This window comes from Nuphar pumila, chromosome 13 (genome assembly GCF_984573655.1).
Source record: "Nuphar pumila chromosome 13, dmNupPumi1.hap1.1, whole genome shotgun sequence".
NCBI classification, from domain to species: domain Eukaryota; kingdom Viridiplantae; phylum Streptophyta; class Magnoliopsida; order Nymphaeales; family Nymphaeaceae; genus Nuphar; species Nuphar pumila.
This window is the reverse complement of record NC_143261.1, coordinates 12,476,620-12,496,908: the sequence shown is the minus strand read 5'-3', so window position 1 is coordinate 12,496,908 and position 20,289 is coordinate 12,476,620. Positions and strand designations below refer to the sequence as shown.

The following is a 20,289-nucleotide window of genomic DNA, read 5'->3' as shown; positions in this document are numbered from 1 at the left end:
ATTTGTATATAAGTGTATATGTATATATTATATAATTTTAAACTATTTTTATTGTAATAGTTTTTTGCTCTTATAGGGGCATTTTAGTCTTTTACACCTATGCAATAGATACTGCCCATTAGGGGCAGTTTTGTCTTTGTACATTTTTTTGTATCTTTTGTCTTTTCCCTCTTGTATGAGGATATATTAGACAAAGTCCAATATAGTCATTGGGATCTCCCCAACGGCTATATTTATAACCGTTGGGAGCATACCAACGACTATATGGGTTCTTGTAATGCCTATATAAAGGGGTTAAACCCCCTCTTGTTTGCTAAAGCTTTTTCTAAGCATTCTACCTCAATAAAGGATTATCTATGTCACATGGACACTCCATTTTGTCCTTCGTTCCCATGTCGACAAGCGTCGACACCTAGACACGCCATTTTACCCTCCGTACATATGAGTTTGTATTCAATTTATAATTTATAATTATATTTTCAGTATATAATATATATTTTAGATATAGCATATATATTTAGATTATATTCAGTTTATTTTGTATTTATGTGATATTTAATATATATATATATATATATATATATATATATATTTAGCCATGTCCCATCAAGTTTTTGAAATGTCGTGTTGTACCCATACCTGTACCCGCACTCGTACCCAAGTGACATAGAGGATTATTTTTTATGTTTTTTGTGTTCTTTTGTGTATGCCCATTGGTGTCTCTTGTGATCTTATGTACGTGTCATTGCTTGGCTTATGTTTTGTCCCTTTGTGGACTTGTGCTTGTGCATATTTTGGCTATTTGTAGTCATTGTATGCATTTGTGTGCTTGTGTATTGCCTTTGGCATTTGTGTTGTCCCTTGTAGGACTTGTAAGTGTGCACATTATGGTATTTCATTACAAATTGTAGACTATGTTGTATCAATAATAAGTTTTAGGTAATCCATTCTAGTGACATCTAAATGAACTTGGCTTGATTGTGGGCAGTGTTTAAAGCAATTTAGAAGCATAATTGACTGAAATTCTGCCATCTCCAAATAGGGATGGCAGTGGACCGGGGGAAAGCGGGGCCCCGCCCCGCCTCGCCCCGTTTGGACCGGGGATGAAGGGTATGAAACGGGGATGGAGGCGGGGACGAAGGTTAAAATCCATCCCCGTCCGGGGGTGGAGGCGGGGATGGACGTACACTTTTCCCGTCCCCGCCCCGTCCCCGCCACGATCCCCACCTCATCCCCGCCCCAACCCCGGCCCGACCACTTTTCCCCGCAATATCCCCGCCCCGCCCCGCCTCATCCCCGTTTGAACCGGGGATGGAGGACATGAAACGGGGATGAAGGCAGGGATGGAGGATAAAATCCATTCCCCGCCGGGGATGGAGGCGGGGGTGGAGGATAAAATATTGAGGCAGGCCGGGGGTGGAGACCTTGTCCCCCGCCCCGCCCCGCCCCACTGCCATCCCTATCTCCAAATGACACTCATATAGAGCAAGGTTTGCCCAAGAGCAATGTTATAAGCATTTTAGCAGAATGAGCACTGTCTCACTTTCACAGTATTGGTTGGAAGACAAGTTCATGGTTAGAATATCATAGGGCAAGCAATTCCAGTTTGTGGATTGATTGCAACTTTTGCCTACTATGCACAGAAAAAGCTCTCATCATACTTCATAACTTCTTTAATTTCATGGCTGTTTCAATATAAAAACATAGTTTGGAAAAAATGCCAAACCGTCCATGTTTATATCCAATTACAATTATATCATAACCAAACTACTTAGAAGCACACAAGATGTAAATTTTTTAAAAACCATCTACTTATTAGAAGGTTTGACAAACTAGGAAGCGGAAGCGGGAAACGATACGGGAAGCGGAAGCAAGAAGTGATGCATTTTAAAATATATAGGAAGCGGGAAGCGAGGAATAAAAATATATATAAGAATTGAATGATAATCGAAATGGAACACAAACAAAAACTAAAAAAAGTGACTATTCTTAAAAAAAAAAAAATTTAGTGTAAAGATTAAATTTTTAACAAAATCTAAAAATAATGACTGTCAATTTAGAGAAAGCACATGGAAGTAAGTGAGAAGCGTGAGAGGAAACATACAAAAAAATTAAAAATAGAGTGAGAGAACACATAATAATAGATGAACAGTGTGGAACGCATAGGAAAAGCGTGGGAGAATTGAGATTCTCATCAAGTTTCGGAAGCGAGGAGTATCGCACTTCCGAAGAGAGTTTACGGGAAGTGGGCTTCCCACCTATCTAAGAAGCTTTCAGTAATAACCCTGGTTTGAGCACATACCCTGTAAAATAGATATTTATCTCTATTTTATCGCATGCAAACATCATCTTTGTGAAGAATTGCATCAATATGAACTGAGAAACCTAAAGAACATCTGCAGTAATGTGGACTTGTTTCTCAACTAACTATAGTAGCAACATGACTACATAAATGAGATAAGTGACAACTGATTTCAGTGTATTTTACTATCATACAGAAACATCACAACATGCCGCATGATATTTCTAGCTAGAAGCAAATAACAGCATCTACCAATCTCCGCGTGCTATAAGGTGCCCTCCTGGCCTGATGCGCAACAGAAACCTCTCGAAAATATCCAATACTGCTCCCTGATAAATGAGAAGAATTGTTTTTCAAATAAATCTGATTAAGCATTAGACAATGATGATTCAGGCAAGATATTAGCAAACCTCGTCTTGAAAGAGATCAGCATGCTCCCACTCCACATTTGTCACCACAACAACAGATGGCAACAGACCAAGGAAACAACCATCATATTCATCAGCCTGCAATACATCGAAGTCACATACTAAATGGAAGTATTCTGCTTTATTAGTAACTTATGGGCGGTCAAAAATAAATTAAACATAGTAACAATAGCACACATTATTTAAACAAAACATGAATTAGATGGCTGACTTTCCAGTGAAAATTTCTATGTGCATTTGATATAGGTATTCAAAAGAAATATTTTTATCCAAGGGAAACCCAAGAACGAACATCTCAATCATAGTAATATAAAATATATACATACATATGTATATATCATAGTCACCTATATCAATAAAGGTAATTTCTCGGCGAGGGTATTTCTCGGAGAGATTTTCAAAAGTTGATAAATCTCATAATATCTCGAGAATATGTCGGGTTTAAAAAATTGAGAAAAAATATAAATAACAAAAAAACGAAGAAAATAAGTTTTGTATTATTTTTCTTTCAAAAATATAAAGAAACATGTTTTAAAGGTTTTAAAATATAAAAGAAACAAAAAAAAATAGGAATACAAACTTAAAATAAAAAAAATCTCAAAAAATATTACGATATTATTGCGATATTTTTTATTTGCTGATATTTTGAAAATATCGCGATATATTCCCAATATTATCGGCAACCTTGAAATTGCTGATAATATGGCGACATTTTCAAAATATCTGTGACAGTGGTATATATATATATATATATCATGACATTGCATGATCGTACATTAAATTTTTGCCTTTCTGCTTGTTACCAAACAGCAGTAATATGTTTCCCCTTTTGCTTTTAACTTTTCCCTTTGTAAAGCTACAGTTGAATAAAACATGGAATGTCAATGTATAGTGTGAAGACTAGAAATCAAACTCGGACAGATACAAATGCATACCTCCAATACAAAATGACCACCACATCCTGAGAGGATGTGACCTGAAAAATGAAATAAAATAAAGAAACATTAACTTTGCAGAAGCACAAGTAACAATTGTAAGGAAATCAAGTTCAAGTTGCTGGTCACAGATTCAGAGGCTATATAACTAGATTTCAATCAATATGATCAGTTCAGAAAGAATACTAACATCAAAACAATCAAATGGAAAATAAGTCAGTTCAAGAAGATACAACCAGAAATATGTAGGTTCAGAATTAGGTAAACCAAACATATCCTGCATTTGATGCCAAGAGAGTGTGACCAATAAATCAGAAGATTCCACCAAAAGAAGGCAGGAAAATATTAAGGTGAATATGTGCCTCCTGGTAATAGGATTTGTTGGACAGGACAATGAGCCAGAAAATAGGTCACATGTACTGGGTTGTAGGCTGATGAGGGCTCAGATTGCTGAAATCAACAAAAACTGGTTTCCCATGACTAAGTCCTTATAGAAAGAGAAAGGACCATAGATATTGCTAATACTAGTGTTTAATGCACAAGTGAGGACATTAATTTAGGTTACTATAATGACTGCTAGAAGTACTTCACTGACATGATTTCTGTTAAATAAATTCCATGCATCAAATAGTTTGCTGACTTCATCACAAGTTCTTTTAGTGTATTGATTCAGGAAATGTCCCTAGCTCATCATAAAGTCTGCATTCAGCTCCATCTTTGACCTAATAGATTTATTCTGAATGCCACACAGTTCTTCTCTAATTACATTTCATGACTGTTTTTGCTAATCTCATTATGTGTGCTGCATCAATGTTCCACTAATTTGTACCTAAATCAACCCAATTATTTGTTCATACTAATACAAGGAAATGAGCATAAATCCTATCAAGAAACATTACTCATGTAGGTATAAACCACAATCCATTAGCAACCCATCGAGCTGACTAAGAGTAAAAGCCAATGCGCCTTTCAGGTTTTGACCCATCAAAGATTCACAGTCAAGCTCAGTCATGGTCACCAATATCAGCCTCAATAGCACCCCAATTCACAACCAGGCAATTTCTTGGGGTACTTCAAATTTTCTCAACAATATCCATAATTTTTTTTTAACATAAAAAAACTAGATGATCTTTTTTCAATAGTATAAAAGGTAGAAAGTTAAACAAATTTTGTGAAAAATAGAATAATAAAAAGAATGATATCCAAAATGAAGAACATAAAAATAAAATATCAATGAAAATATTCCGCAGATCGTCTGATATTTTGCCTATAATCTATGTCACACGGACTCGGCTAAGGAGGTGTCGCACCCGAGTCGACACGCCCCGACACGGGTGTGGACTCGGGTGCGGCTTCGGACTCGGCCCAGACTCGGTCAACGCCGAGTCAGACTCGGTCAACGAGTCCAGGCCGAGTCCGTCCACATTTTGGACTCGGTCAACTTTGACTGAGTCCAAAAATGTCCCTAAAAAACCAATTTTTTATATTTTTTATTTAAAAATATATATATAAAAAGAGGCACAGTGCTGTGCACAGTGCACAGTCTGTGACTGTGTGACTGTGCACAGTCTGTGACTGTGTGACTGTGCACAGTGCACAGTCTGTGATTGTGCACAGTCACAGTGCTGTGGACTGTGCACAGTCACAGTCTGTGACTGTGGCATTTTAAAAATAAAATAAAATTATATATATATATATAATTTTATTTTTGCCGAGTCCCCGTGTCCAAAAATTTTAAAATTGTGCCGCACCCGCACCCATGTGACATAGCCTATAATATCTTCTAGGAAAAATATGAAAATAAATGACAATTGACCTATAATATTAGCCAAAATAATATCATGATGTTTTCAATCTTTCAGCCACATTTGTGGCTATGAGGTAAACAAAAAAGTCCAACAAAACAAGTGATCATAAGCTCCAGAAATTTTGTTGATGCATTCACTTGAGTTTATACCAGAGTTACCAGTCGAGGAAGCGGGAGCGGGAAGCAATACGGGAAGCGGGAACGGGAAGCAAGGCACTTTCAAAAATTTAGGAAGGGGGGAAGCGTGGGACCACTTAGAAGAAAATTACGAACCGTCTCGAAAGTGACCTAGGAAGCGAACCGGAAGCGAGGGGGGAATCGAAAAAAATGAAAAAAATGGGGAAGCGAGGGGGAAGCGCGCTTCCCATAAAAGGGAAGCATGCTTCCCAAAAAAAGGGGACGCTTCCCCACGCGTTTCGGAAGCGTGACGTTTCGTGCTTCCGAAGCGCATATCGGGAAAGCGCGCTTCCCCATACGCCTAGGCGCTTCCGATAACTCTGGTTAAAACCAAGAGTGACGGCACTCTTGAGAGATTTAAGGCCGATTAGTTGCCAAAGGCTATTCTCAAGAGTATGGAATAGAATATGAAGAGACTTTTACGTCAGTCGCTAGAATGACCACAGTTACTGATAAAACAACTTTTGGGTTGGGTACTTTACCTTGAATACCGAGAAAGAGGAGGGGAGAAGAGAGGAGAGACTTTCTTGGAATCGGCAGCCACTGTTTTCTGTGTGCTGCACTAAAACATCATTAGTATATAAAATAGGTTTACAATGATATTTTTACAATGGCAAGATTGCCCCTGGTTAGTAATGTACAATACACGTGAACACGTGAATCTATTCTGTATGGATATGGATCCAGTACTGGATCCATATCCGATCTATATTCTAATACCCTCCCTCAAGTTGTGCATGGGATTGAACCATGTGCAACTTGTTCTTCAGATATCAAAAGCGGTTGCTTGTGAGACCTTTTGTGAACATGTCAGCAACTTGGTCTTCTGAAGGCACATAGACCGGTTCAATCTCTTTGTCAGCTATCTTTTGTCTGATGAAATGTTGATCAATCTCAATATGTTTGGTCCGTCCATGATGAACAGGATTGAACGCAATTTGTACAGCACTTCTATTATCACACATGAGGGTTGAACTTGAGATACTCTCTCCCATTTCTGTAAGGAGATGTCTAACCCATGTTACTTTTGCTGTGGTAGCTGCCATAGATCTATATTCTGCCTCCGTGCTAGACCTTGCCACAGCTTTCTGCTTTCTGCTTTCTGCTACTCCATGAGATAAGATTGCTTCCAATGAAAACACAGTATCCTGAAACCGACCTTCTTTCATCTGGGTCTCCTGCCCAGTCTGCATCTGTATAGGCCAATATGTCATGTTTCGGTATTGTCCATGAAGATTGAGCATATTTGAGGCCATCACCCACCGTGCCTTTTAGATATCGGAGAATACGCTTGACGGCATCCATATGACCAGTCTTTGGTTCATGCATAAACTGAGATACTTGATTTACAGAATATACAATATCTGGTCTAGTAAAAGTAAGATACTGTAACATCCCCACTAAACTGCGATACTTGCTTGTATCAGGATACAACTCGCCATCACAAATGTTGAGTTTTTGATTGACAGCACTGGGTGTGGGCACAGGTTTGCAATCTGTCATTCCTGCTTTGGCCAAAAGATCAAGAGTGTATTTGTGTTGAGTTAATGACATTTCCCCATCCTGTCTGTCCACCTCTACACCAAGAAAATACCTTAGTTTTCCGAGATCTTTCATCTTAAATCGCATACTCAGCAAAACTTTAATTTGTTGAATATGCTCTGGAGCATTACCAGTGACCACTATATCATCAACATATATAAGTAAGAAAACTACAGTGGTTCCATCCCTGTATATGAATAAAGAATGATCTAGTTGGGAACGAATAAAACCGTGGTTCTGAATATCTGAGGAGAAGCTTTCAAACCATGACCGGGAGGCTTGTTTTAAACCATACAATGCTCTGGTTAATTTACATACATATGCTTTTGGGTCTCCCTCTGCATAACCTTGAGGTTGCTCCATATAGACCTCTTCTTTTAAGTCCCCATGAAGAAATGCATTTTTGACATCAAGCTGACTAAGGCTCCACCCATGCTCAATGGCCAGGCCGAAGATAATGCGAATGGTTCCCATTTTCACTACTGGGCTGAAGGTCTCATCATAATCTTCACCATATTCTTGGGTGAAACCTTTGGCAACAAGACGTGCCTTGTATCGTTCAATGCTCCCATCCGGTTTATATTTAATTTTATACACCCATTTTGAGCCAACAACATTTTTATCTGGGGGACGACCAACTATCTCCCATGTTCGACACTCATGAAGTGCCTCTATTTCCTCGTTCATCGCCTCAATCCATTTGTCAGATTGAACAGCTTGACAAAATCCAAGTGGTTCTTCATGTTTTTCAACCTTGGATAGGAAAATCTGAAAATCCATAGAGAAGTTATCGTAACTTACCCATTTTTCAATTGGGTGCCTTATCCTGCTTGATCTTCTTGGGGCCTCCACGTTATTGGGGAATGTCATGTGTTCTCCAACAGGTGCATATGTTTGCGCTCTAGGTCTTCTGGTGTAGACATTCCCTTTGTATCTCTGACATTCTGTTTCCGACACCTTATCTGAAACCGTCTCATTATGTATGTCTTCAGGAGCCAAAGTGGTACATTCAGCAGCATGTGAAATAAGTTCAGCACTGAGCCATGGATTATACCAATTATCAGCCATATCACCATATTCACGATCATAATTAGCTTTATTTTCTGGAAAGCTATTTTCATCAAAGACAACATTTCTGGAAATTCTGATCCTTTTATTGATGTGGTCATAACACCTGTACCCCTTGTGTTCATCTGCATAACCTACAAACTGGCATATAGAGGCTTTGTCTTGAAATTTGTTTCTCATGGATTTGTCAACATGTACATAACATGTGCATCCAAAAACTCGTAACTCATCATAATTAGGCTGCATACCAAAGAGAACATAATAGGGAGACTGATTTTCAAGGATAGGCATAGGAAGACGATTTATCACATGAGTGGCAGTGTGAAAAGCTTTTGTCCACAGGTTGATGGGCAAATTACAACCATGCATCATACTCATTGCACTTTCCACAATATGTCTGTGTTTACGTTCAGCAATTCCATTTTGTTGTGGAGTATACGGGCAAGAAACTCTACGATGTATCCCATTATCTTTGAGGAAATCTAAAAATTCTTTGGAGGAATACTCACCACCTCCATCACATTGGAGAATTTGAATATTTTGGGAGAATTGATTTTTAACATAGGCATGAAAGTGACGAAAGATAAGAAAAACCTCTGATTTGTGTTTCATGAAGAATATCCAGGTAAAACGGGAAAAACTGTCAATAAAAGATACATAGTATTTACTTCCAGAAGAAGAAGGATTGGGAGCTGGACCCCAAACATCAGAACATATCATCTCAAAAGGAATAGAAGATCTTTTATTTATTTGATGAAAGGGAAGTACATGACTCTTGCAAACTTGACAACTGGAACACATTTTATTCTTTAATGAAACTGAAACAGACTCTGAAAGAAAACCATTGGACACTAACTTTTCAATAAAAACTTGACTACAATGACCAAGACGAGAATGCCAGAGATCTGGCTTATTACATTTGGACAAACTTAGGACATTTTCAGAAACGTGATCAGACTTGGGCTTCAAGACACTAGAGGCTGGATCTTCATTGAAGACATACATGTTTCCACGTCGCTCTCCTTTAGCGAACATCTCCTTCGTTTGAAGATCCTTGACAAAGACAGAAGTAGGAGTAAATTCCACAGATGAATTGGTAGAGTCAACAAGTTTAGATACAGAGACAATGTTTTTCTTTATATTTGGTGCATGAACATCAGATAAAGAAATAGATGACTCAGTCAAAGGAATAAGGACATTGCCTATGTTTGAAATAGGGTGGTGAGTCCCATCTCCAGTTACAATATTAGATTTTCCAGAATAGGGAACCAAAGTAGAGAATTTACCTGCATTGCCAGTAACATGAGTCGCTGCCCCGGAGTCAACATACCATATTCCATCATCATTCTGTTTCAAGTTCAAATTGGCCATCGCAGATAGGAGAAGATCCTTAGCATCATCACTGACTCGAAAGGTACCTGCAGTTCCTGGTGTAGCAATATTTCTATTATTTTGCGATCTGTTTCGATTCTGCGAGTTGAACCAACAATTGGCTTTGATGTGACCCCGTTTATTACACTGATAGCATGTGGGAACATTCCTTGAAAAACTGGCTGTGGAATTTGGTGTGGGTAGTAATCCGCGTCCACCCTGGATGGCAGTTCCCCTGCCTCTGCCACGTCCTCCTCGTGCTCGATCAACTATCATCCCTGTGGCAAGAATCTCATGCGTAGATGATTGTCCAGCTGAAGTATCAGACATGCTCTTCAGAGTCATTTCGTATTGAAGCAGTTTGGCACGTAATTCCTCAAAACTGAGTAAAGTAGGTAAGCACAATAAGGAGGTCACAAGGACGTGATATTCTGATCCCAAGGCATTCAATGTTTGTTGTACCTTTTCTTTATCTGATACTGGATATCCAACCATGGCTAACTGGTCCGTAATACTTTTAACTTGATTTAAGAATTCAATAATGCTCATTGCCCCCTTTCTTAACATCTGAAATTCGCGTTTGAGAAACAACACTTTAGCCTCTGATATCTGGAAATATGTCTGAGCTAAAACCTCCCACAAAACTTTGGATGTGCAATCATCAGGAATGGAAATCAATATCTCTTGAGATAATGTGGAAGTAATGTATGCAACAAGAGCCTGATCGCGCTTCATCCAAGAAACAAATGCAGGATTGCGAATAGTACTCGGCAATCCTCCATCTTCTTTGGTTTCGGTTATGATAAATTCTAGAGGTATAGGAGTAGACCCATCCAAGTGGCCTGAAAGGTCTTGACTACGAATAAAAGGAGCAATTTGCCTTTTCCAAGTCAGGTAGTTGTTGGTAGTCAATTTTTCTGAAACTAGCTGTCCAAGAAAGCTGGAAGAAAGACCCGAATTTCCTGAAGTATCCATTGGTAGCTGGTTGACAACGGGAAGACACGGCTTGCCTGAAGTATTAATGACTGAAACTGAAATGAAAACACTTGTGGCTGAAGCAGAAAGAGATAAAATAGGCGTGACAGGAAAGAAAAATTCCAGAAGTAGAAAGAACAAGGACTAGAGATAAAATAGGCGTGACAGGAAAGAAAAAAAATTCCAGAAGTAGAAAGAACAAGGACTCGATTCCTGTTGTAGAACAAAGGGCTCGACTGAAGTAACAAGAAGAAAAGGGAAAACGACAGAGCAATGCAAGGCTAAGTAGAAGAGAATAAAGCAGTCTGACAAAGTAGTTTTCAGACCAACAGGTGTGACAGAGATGAAGTATTTCAGAAGTAAAATAGGCGTGACAGATAAATGAAATATTTCAGAAGTAAAACAGGCAGGCATAAATATTTCAGAAGTAAAACAGGCAGGCGTAAATATTTCAGAAGTAGAACAGGCGTGACAGAGAAAAGGATAAAACAGGCGTGACCTGTTTGTAAACTTGACTGAAGATCGGCCCTCTGAAGAGAAGAATGAGCAGGTACAGGAACTCGGCCCTCTGAAGAGAAGAAGGAGCAGGTACAGAAGTAGAACAGGCGTGATAGAGAAAAGGATAAAACAGGCGTGACCTGTTTGTAAACTTGACTGAAGATCGGCCCTCTGAAGAGAAGAATGAGCAGGCCCTTTACAGGAACTCGGCCCTCTGAAGAGAAGAAGGAGCAGGCCCTTTCACGATCCCAGATGAAGATATCTTTACGCCCAGACAAATCGTTGCTCTGATACCATGATAAAACAGCTTTTGGGTTGGGTACTTTACCTTGAATACCGAGAAAGCGGAGGGGAGAAGAGAGGAGAGACTTTCTTGGAATCGGCAGCCACTGTTTTCTGTGTGCTGCACTAAAACATCATTAGTATATAAAATAGGTTTACAATGATATTTTTACAATGGCAAGATTGCCCCTGGTTAGTAATGTACAATACACGTGAACACGTGAATCTATTCTGTATGGATATGGATCCAGTATTGGATCCATATCTGATCTATATTCTAATAGTTACGACCTTAGTAGCTCTTGCCTCTATAAAAAAATGGCATATATATTAAATGGATGTTAAGAATGCATTTCTCAATGGAAGCTTAGTCGAAGAAGTGTATATGGAACCACCACCTGACATTAATATTCCTAAAGAAAAAACTCTTCATTTAAATAAGGTCGTGTATGGTTTTAAGCAAGCTCCAAAAGCTTGGTATGACAAATTTAGTCAAATTATGCTTGATTTTGGTTTTCAATCTTGTCTTACTGACATAGCTTTATTTGTTAAGAATTCTAATGCAGTTCTTATTATCCTTCTCCTCTATGTAGACGACATGATCATCACTAGAAGTGATAAACAAGGAGTTGACAACATTAAAAAAAATCTCAAAACAAACTTTAAAATCAGTGATTTAGATTTTTTAAAATTCTTTCTTGGTATAGAAGTTGTTTATTCCTCTAAAGGCTATTTGCTAACTCAATCTAAATTTGCTCTAGATATTGTTGACAGGTCTGGTATCTCAGATGAAAAACAAGTCAACACTCTCGAAGTTGTAAATATTAAGATGAAGATTGATGATGGAGAACCACTTGAAAATCCAACACCTTATAGACAACTTGTCGGGGCACTGTCTTATCTCTCCATTACAAGACCTGACATTGCGCATGTCATCCACACAGCAAGCCAATTTCAGCATGCTCCTACCACTTTCTTATAGGAACGGTTTTACGTATTATTAGATATATTAGAACTTCCATTTTTCGAGGACTTTTCTTATCTGCTTCTTCCTCCTTAGATTTAATTGTTATGCAGATTGGGGAGGCGATCCCAATAATCGACACTCAACTACTGGTTTCTGTGTATTTTTAGGTGAATCATTGATCTTTTGGAGGTATAAAAAGTAACAAAAAAAATTTCTCTCATCAACTGAAGCCGAATACAGAGTTATGGCTATAACCACTATGGAAGTAGTCTGGCTAAGGCGTTTGCCTCATGACATGGGTGTTCAAAGTATAGGAGCATCACGGCTATACTATGATAACAAAAGCTCTATTTACATTGCCAGCAATCGGACATTCTACGAACAAACCAAGCATATCGAGATGGATAGTCACTATGTACGAAAGAAATTTCTACACAACACCATTGATCTTCCCTATGTTTCTTCAGAATATCAACTGACAGATTTCTTTACCAAACCTCTCGCGGCTCCTCGATTTCACTTTCTCTTGGACAAACTTTCGATTATCCAACCGTAAGTTTGAGGAGGAGTGTTAAATAATATGTAATAATCTAGGCTAACTAGGAATTACCTTTTATTTAGTTTAGTTAGAATAGGACTTTTATCTTTTTTATTTTTACTTTTTTAGTCTTTTGACTAGTCAACTTTTTGACTTAAGTCAAAAAGGCAAAGAGTTGTTGGACTCCCAACGGTAGAGCCGTTGGGAGCCCCACGACTCCCTCCTCTAAGCCTCCCATTATGTGTATAAATATGGGGCTTTGCCCCCTTTCATTGTATGTTTTTCTCAAGGGTATTTGCCATCCAATAATATATTTTTCTTTCTTATTATTGTATACCCTTTTTCGGGTATTTTGTATAAACCTTTGTGGTTCTAGTGAATGATCTTTCTCGGCATTTTGGTTGAAACTATTTGAAGTTTCGATTGGTGATGATCCAAGAACTCATCTTCTTACAAAGTGTAGGCATCCTTTATATAGAGAGAGGGAGAGGGAGAGAGACACACAAATGTGTGTGCATTTAAAATTCTTAATCCAAGGCAATAAAGCACGAGTATCATCTTAAGTTCAACTTCTTGAACCACAATTCTAAGTCGTTATGATTAAAAACATTAAAATAATACATCTAAGTGGAAATTTGAAATAATAATATAATTAATGACAAATTTTAAATGAAAAAGCAGATAATTAATTAAAAATAAACAATAAAAACATAAAAGAAATAAATAAAAATTAAGGATATGTTGACCATTTCTGAGACAAGTTTCAGTGTCCATGACGTGTCAAGATGTGTCTGGTGTTGTGCCATATCAACACAGGGCATGCATACTAAGTGGACTGACCGTGTGACAGATGTGAAATATAGAATGATTACTCAGAGAGTCAGACATATGAGAAAAAGAAAGTACCAAAATAACATTTTGCAGAATTAAGTATAAAAATTATACTCCGTAGAATTCTGATACACCAAAAAGCTCATAATTGTATAACAAATAATAAAAACAAGGACCAAACACTTCCTAAACTGTGGCAAGCAGCATTCTTATAGCAGTATATGATTAACATGAGCTCCACTAACTGCAATAAGATTACAATGATCTGTTATCTTTCTCAGCCAAGCATGTCTGCTATGTCTGAAACATGCAAACAGAAAACCTAACTAGTGAACAAAATCTGAAAATTATTACAGATTAAGCAAAAGCAGCATTATAACCTTTTAAACTAGATAATAGGGTATAGATATAATCATTAAAAAGACTGCAAATATTCATGCTGCAAGAAACAACTTATTAAGATGGACACTTCAAGGGGAGCATCAAAAAGAGAGAGAACACCTTTTGAAAAATTATGAACTTGAACCATTTCAGCACTAGAAGTAGGAAATTCCCAACTAACAATCAGGCAAACAGAAAAATTGAAATGATCTGACAGAAATATCCAGTTAACAAGGTCATGAACTTGAATTGATAAGTGGAAGAAAAAGTGAAAAACAAAACCACTAATATAAATAGATGAAAGCATGTCGCTTTTTGCATGAAACAAAAATTTGATTGCAAGATTTCCATATACAAAATGAAATGCTTCATCTAGGTTATTCTTTTTATTGACAAAAATGCTTATTGTGTCTCCAAGTTATTTGGTTTCAACTGTCGCAGAAAAGGCCATGAAAATATAGCTGCTATTTATGATTGATGATTTTTTTTTTATATTTACATGGGGAAATCACCCCCAGGATCAGAGACCTAGCCACGCTGGCTCTGCCTGTCATACCTACGGTCTCTTTTCTGGCAGCGTAAAACTCTGTGGGCTTACCCCTTGCCCCCAGGGAGTTGCCACACTTCAGCTTGCGCAAGGGGTGATGCCCATGGAATTTGAACCTAGACCGCCCGCCTAGTGGCCTGGGCCTCATCCCACTGCGCCAAACCCCTTTGGGGCTTTATGATTGATGAACCAAAACTACAAACTGCCAAATGGGAAATTTTTAAAAGGTACTAATTGTATTTACATCACCTGAACTATGTGGTCTCCATTTCACAATGTCTTTTGAACAAGGACAAGATTCAATAAGAAGTTTATATGTACCAAATAATGAAGACACTAATTGAGACAGATCACCATGTGCTATATAGGGTTAATGCATACTAGATGTTTCTGATACAATTTGCAACTATTATTATGCATACAGGTTCTTCTGTTGTATATTAGGTGAATTAATAACAGAAAATCATAATCATTCTACAATTTGTTTCCAAAATTAACATCTATTAGAATGATAGATTATTATCATTGATATCATTAGAGATTCATTTTCCCTGAAGGATTATGACAAATCAGTGGAAAACCCTGACGAAATAGAAATCCAACAAGTCTCATGAACTTACTTACGGCCACCAGAAACAAGCAAGATGTGTTATTAACGATAAATTTTATACAAGAAATTTCAAAGGAAACAACAGAAGAGTTGACAAAAGGGACTGACTATCCACCTCAAAAATTATGATTAATTTTAAAAAACATACCTAAATTATTAGCGATAACAAAAAAAATACTCCTAAGTTTTAGAAATTTTTAGACACTTATGCGCCGTTATAAGTTTTAGAAATTGTTAAAAACACATGCATTGTTAATCAAGCCTATCTTTCCGTCCATTTAACTTGAGTTAACACTAAACCAGGTTGAGTTTTGAAGCTAAATTTACTAATTTAGCCTCAAACTTTATTTTCCTTTTGTTAATCTTCGGTATGCTATTCTTTCATATGTCCACCACTCTTTTCCACTGACCCAACTAGAGAGAGACCTGTGTGCTAGCAAGGATTCTTCCCTTTTCTCTTGTGATACCCATTTCTTCTAAAAAAATATGTTTTTTAGAACCCTAAAGGGCTAAACCCTGATGTCATTCTTATCGGTAGAATAGCAAAACATATTGTATTCAATGTCAAGTAATTCTCTAATGCAAATATCAAACTTTATTTTGTTGGTAAACAAATGTACCAATGTGCAAAACAAGATTTAAGTAGCCAAAACGCATTGTAGCCCCATCATCGCAAAATAATTCTTACCCCTAGGAGTCATCAGAATATCCAAAGAGTAAAGAAAAAGAAGAAAGAAATTCCTAAATTTACGGAGACCACGTTTACAATTGGCATCATCTATTTCCACAAAACAACATCAGAGAAGCCTCAATTCATCGCAGCTATCAGCAAGAAAAAGAGAGAGCGAAACAAAAATAAAATTACGAGTAACACTAACATAGGTATGCCAGACGCCTCTGCGTGCAAAATCTCCTCGCTGTCAGCAGGAATTTCAATTGACTTGACGATCGCTGTAGGCGCAACCAATCCGTCGTAATCACTCAAATTCGACCATGAGTGACCTAAGTGCAACCTGGCCCCAGCTTTCTCCAATCTAGACATATTGTTGCTCCATACCAGATCCGAACCACTCACCTTGAAACCCTGTAATTCCCAATCAACATTCCCTCTTAACAAGCTTTCTACTTCACATCCAAACCATCAAAATCCACAAGCCAGAACAGAGAAGATAAAATTTGTCCAGAAACCCTAAAACAACGAAACCGATGCATTTATGACTTCGTAATTCCATTGGTTTCGGCAGAAAAACCGCAAACACAGACGCTAGACGAGAGACTCAAGAATCTAACGATCAAACAATCCGGATCATTCAACACGATCGCTTTCTGTTCAAAAGCGATTACGTTTAGGTAACATAGAAAACATGTAGTTCCAGTAGAAAAGAAGAAGAAAAGAGGAAGAGGAGGAAGGAAATCTGTTGCCTGTTGCAGAGCCAGCATCGCAATTGCGGAGAGGCCGTTCCCTCCTACGCCGACGAAATGAATCCACTCCTTCTCGAGGCTTCCATCTGCCGCCTCGTCCTTTGCTTCAATGGAGTTGTCCTCCTTCGTGCTCAGCGATGCAGAGGCGGAGATTTCCAGTTTCCGATGCCTCGACGCATCAGGGCAAAGCCTCCGAACGAAGAGAAGGTTTTTCCGAAGAAATTCCGGCCGATCGCGTCGGAAAGCAGGAGGGAAGATGAGCGGATGGATAGCGATCTCTATAGAGTGAGGAAGAAGAAGGGGTGAGTCCGGATCGGGTGCAATTACATGGCACAAAATTTGTGCATTAAGCACCTGATCGCCCTCCATCAGGCCTTGGGCCCCACAACTGTCAGGCCTGTGCCCAAGATGGAGGGTGATCAGGTGCTTATTGCAAAAATATTTGTGCACTTATATTGCGATCGGACCATAAAGTGGGTCCAGGTCCGGTTTAAAGCATGCGGATTGGGTTCAATATTGGATTTTGTTCAAAAGGGTGAAATCTGATGGGGCGTTTGATTCACGGACTGCTCCCCTCTTTGCTGTCCGCACTTGATGCAAACATCTGCGTGAGATGCCTGGATCCAGTTAGGACCGGTTAAAACCCGGGTCTATTTCAGATCGTCTATTTCAGACCGGGTTCAACTCGAGTTCGGAATCCGATTCGGGTCCAATTTGAACCAGATTCATATTGAACTGGATTGGATCTATAATAGGGTTCAGATACCGATTATACCTGAACTAGATTAGGGACTGATACGGTTCTTTTCGAGACTGGTTTGGAGTTATTTTTTACCGGTGTTTTTCGGTTTTTCACAGGTTCCGAGATGCTAAAACTCTATTTTCATAAATATAAGAGGATACAAGGATTTTGGCATACGGTTAAAGGGTTTTATGAACTTTGTTTATACTTGGCACCAATTTTTAAAGTTCAGAACCGGTTCGGACCCTTGGATGACCTGTTCACGACTGTTTCAGACTGGTTCAGATATTTTTAAACTGGTTACATCTTGCAGACCCTACGTTTTACCCATTTTAGCTTATTTTTATTATCTTTCAAGCATTTTATTTGTGATTATGCATACATTATGTATAACTGATATTTGAATCAAGGATAGTGAGATAAGTTAGTGAATTCATGTTACAAAAGTAACTGGATGCATGTATGTTGTCAATTTTGTTCTATCATACAGTTTTATCCAATATTAATGTTATACTTAAATTCATAAAACGATGAAGAGACCCAAAGGGAGTTTCATCGTGTTTAGAATTTAAGTAGGCTAAAATAAAGCAAGTGTGTTGAGATACATTGTGTATGCGTATCCAAAGGTGTTATGTGTTGAAGGTCTAGATTCACATGAGCTTTAGTTTTATTAGCTATGTTCGGTAGGCGTAGTGATTACGCGTGTCAGAATTCTTACCAAAGTAGGACTCCGATGATCCCATACACTCGCCCGAAAATAAGCATATCAAGGGTCTCTTTTATTTATTATTTTTTCATTAGGTTTATCTCGTATATGCTTTCTTTTGATACATGTCTTTTCTCATGCAGTTTCTGGTTCTGTGATTTTAGATGGCTCGAGTACTATTCATTTTCTTGATGGATATAATTTTAGTGATTGGACAGAAATTGCCCTTTTCACATTAAGGTATATGGATTGGATTTGGCCTTAAGAAATGATGAACTTGTTGCCCTCACAGATCAAAGCACTGTTGAACAAAAAAGTACTTTTGAGATGTGGGAGCGCTCGAATAGACTTACCCTGTTGCTTTTGCAATTTAAGGTTGCTATGAATATTCGTAGTGCTATCCCGCAATGCAGGACAGTGAAGGAATTCTTGAGTGCCATTGAAGCATAATTTGTCAATTCGAATAAGAACAGGGCCAGTACTAGTACCCTAATATCAAAACTCATATCTATGAAGTATTCTGGATGGGGTAATATTTGCTAGCACATTTTGGAAATGAAGAACATAACGTCTTAGCTTAATGACATGAAGCTAACCATTTCTGACTCATTCCTAGTGCATTTAATTTTGGCATCCCTACCTATGGAATATGGTCCTTTTAAGATCTCTTACAACACACATAATGATGAATGTTCAATGAACTTATGTCCAAGTATGTTGAGGAAGAAGAGAGATTGAAAGTAGAGAAGGTGCAAAGTGCACATATGGTTTCTTATGGATCCAATGTAGGACAAAAAAAATGTATTTAAGAAAAATGCTAAGAAGAAGTCAGTAAGAGAAAAGTCATCTCAGAGTAAGCAACCTGATTCTGCTCCCATGAAGTACTTCTTTTGCAAGAAGAAGGGACATAGGAAGGAGAATCGCATAAAGTATAAGAAATGGTTAGAAAAGAAAGGTAATTTGTTATTTGTTTCTTATGAATGTAATTTATTATATATTTTTTAAAATAGCTGGTAGATTGATTCTTGTGCTACTGTTCATATTGCCAATTGTTTGTAGTCGTTCCTGAACAGAAAGGAACCAACAATACTTGAGAAGAGCATCTATTCAAGAAACAAGATGTGTTTGCATGGGAAGGGTGTTGGGACCTGCAGGATAACTTTAGATACCGGCATAGATTTGGATCTTCATGATGCTTTTTATGTTCCATCATATAGTAAAAAATTGATTTCAATTTCAAAGTTGGATAAATTTGGATATTATTTTAAATTTTAAAACTCCAAGTTATTCATATACAGAAATTCAATTGAAATTGGTTCTACTTTTGTTTATGATGGTTTATACAAATTAAACAAGAAGATCCAAACTCAAGAGTCTTTGACTTCTGAATACGCGTTGGTTGGGAATAAACGTAGCATGATTAATGATAAGTCTTACATGATTTGGCATTGAAGGTTGGGTCATATCTCTGAAAAGAGAATAAAGAGACTCGTAAATGCAAGAATTTTGAAATCTCTAGATTTTACTGACAATGACCTGTGTGTTGACTGTATAAAAGCTAAGCAAATAAACACATATAAAGAGAGTGTCAAACATAGTAGTGAGATATTGGAAATAGTCCATACAGATGTATGTGGACCATTTACCCCATGTTACACATGCAAAAGATATTTTGTCACCTTTATTGATGATTATTCTCGGTATATGTATCTCTACTTGATTTATGAAAAATCTAATATTTTTCAAATGTTTAAAGAAAAGAAGTAGAGAAACAAACTAATAAAGTTACTAAAATAGTCAGGTCTGATAGAGGTGATGAATATTATGGTAGGTTTACTGAGATGGGGCAAAGGGAAGGATCATTAGCATGATTTCTCAAAGAGAAAGGCATTGTGACTTAGTATACCATGCCTGGTAGTGCCTACCAAAATGGTGTAGCTGAGAGAAAAAATTGTACGCTTAAAGAAATTGTCAGGACCATGTTGAATTATTCAACACTTTCCATCAAGTTGTGGGATGAAGCCTTAAGTACTGCTGTGCATATTTTGAATAAGGTTCCTACGAAATTTGTGCCTAAAATTCTCTACGAGTTGTAGATAGGTAGGAAACCATCACTGTCATACGTGCACATATGGGGATATCGTACAGAGGCTAAGTTGT

At 37.8% G+C, this 20,289-nt stretch overlaps 1 protein-coding gene across 1 annotated transcript; it reads right to left on the bottom strand.

Moving 5' to 3' along the window:
* Positions 1–2,397: 2,397 nt before the first annotated feature.
* Positions 2,398–17,754, bottom strand: LOC149817788 (uncharacterized). The gene is made up of 6 exons (XM_089986083.1): positions 17,751–17,754; positions 16,682–16,959; positions 16,138–16,343; positions 3,666–3,706; positions 2,713–2,808; positions 2,398–2,631 (listed from the first exon to the last, which is right to left on the bottom strand). Exons 1-5 carry the CDS (start codon positions 17,752–17,754, stop codon positions 2,804–2,806), a joined length of 534 nt encoding a protein of 177 aa, XP_089842209.1. The 3' UTR covers positions 2,398–2,631; positions 2,713–2,803.
* Between the last annotated feature and the right edge of the window lie 2,535 nt (positions 17,755–20,289).

What these genes read in the sequence shown, in the direction of transcription:
- LOC149817788 (XM_089986083.1), bottom strand. An exon ending in CGATGCTGGCTCTGCAACAG is followed by an intron (nt 16,344 to 16,681) that starts GCAACAGATTTC and finishes TGGGAATTACAG; the next exon opens with GGTTTCAAGGTGAGTGGTTC. An exon ending in GAGGCGTCTGGCATACCTAT is followed by an intron (nt 3,707 to 16,137) that starts GTTAGTGTTACT and finishes TTCATTTTTCAG; the next exon opens with GTCACATCCTCTCAGGATGT.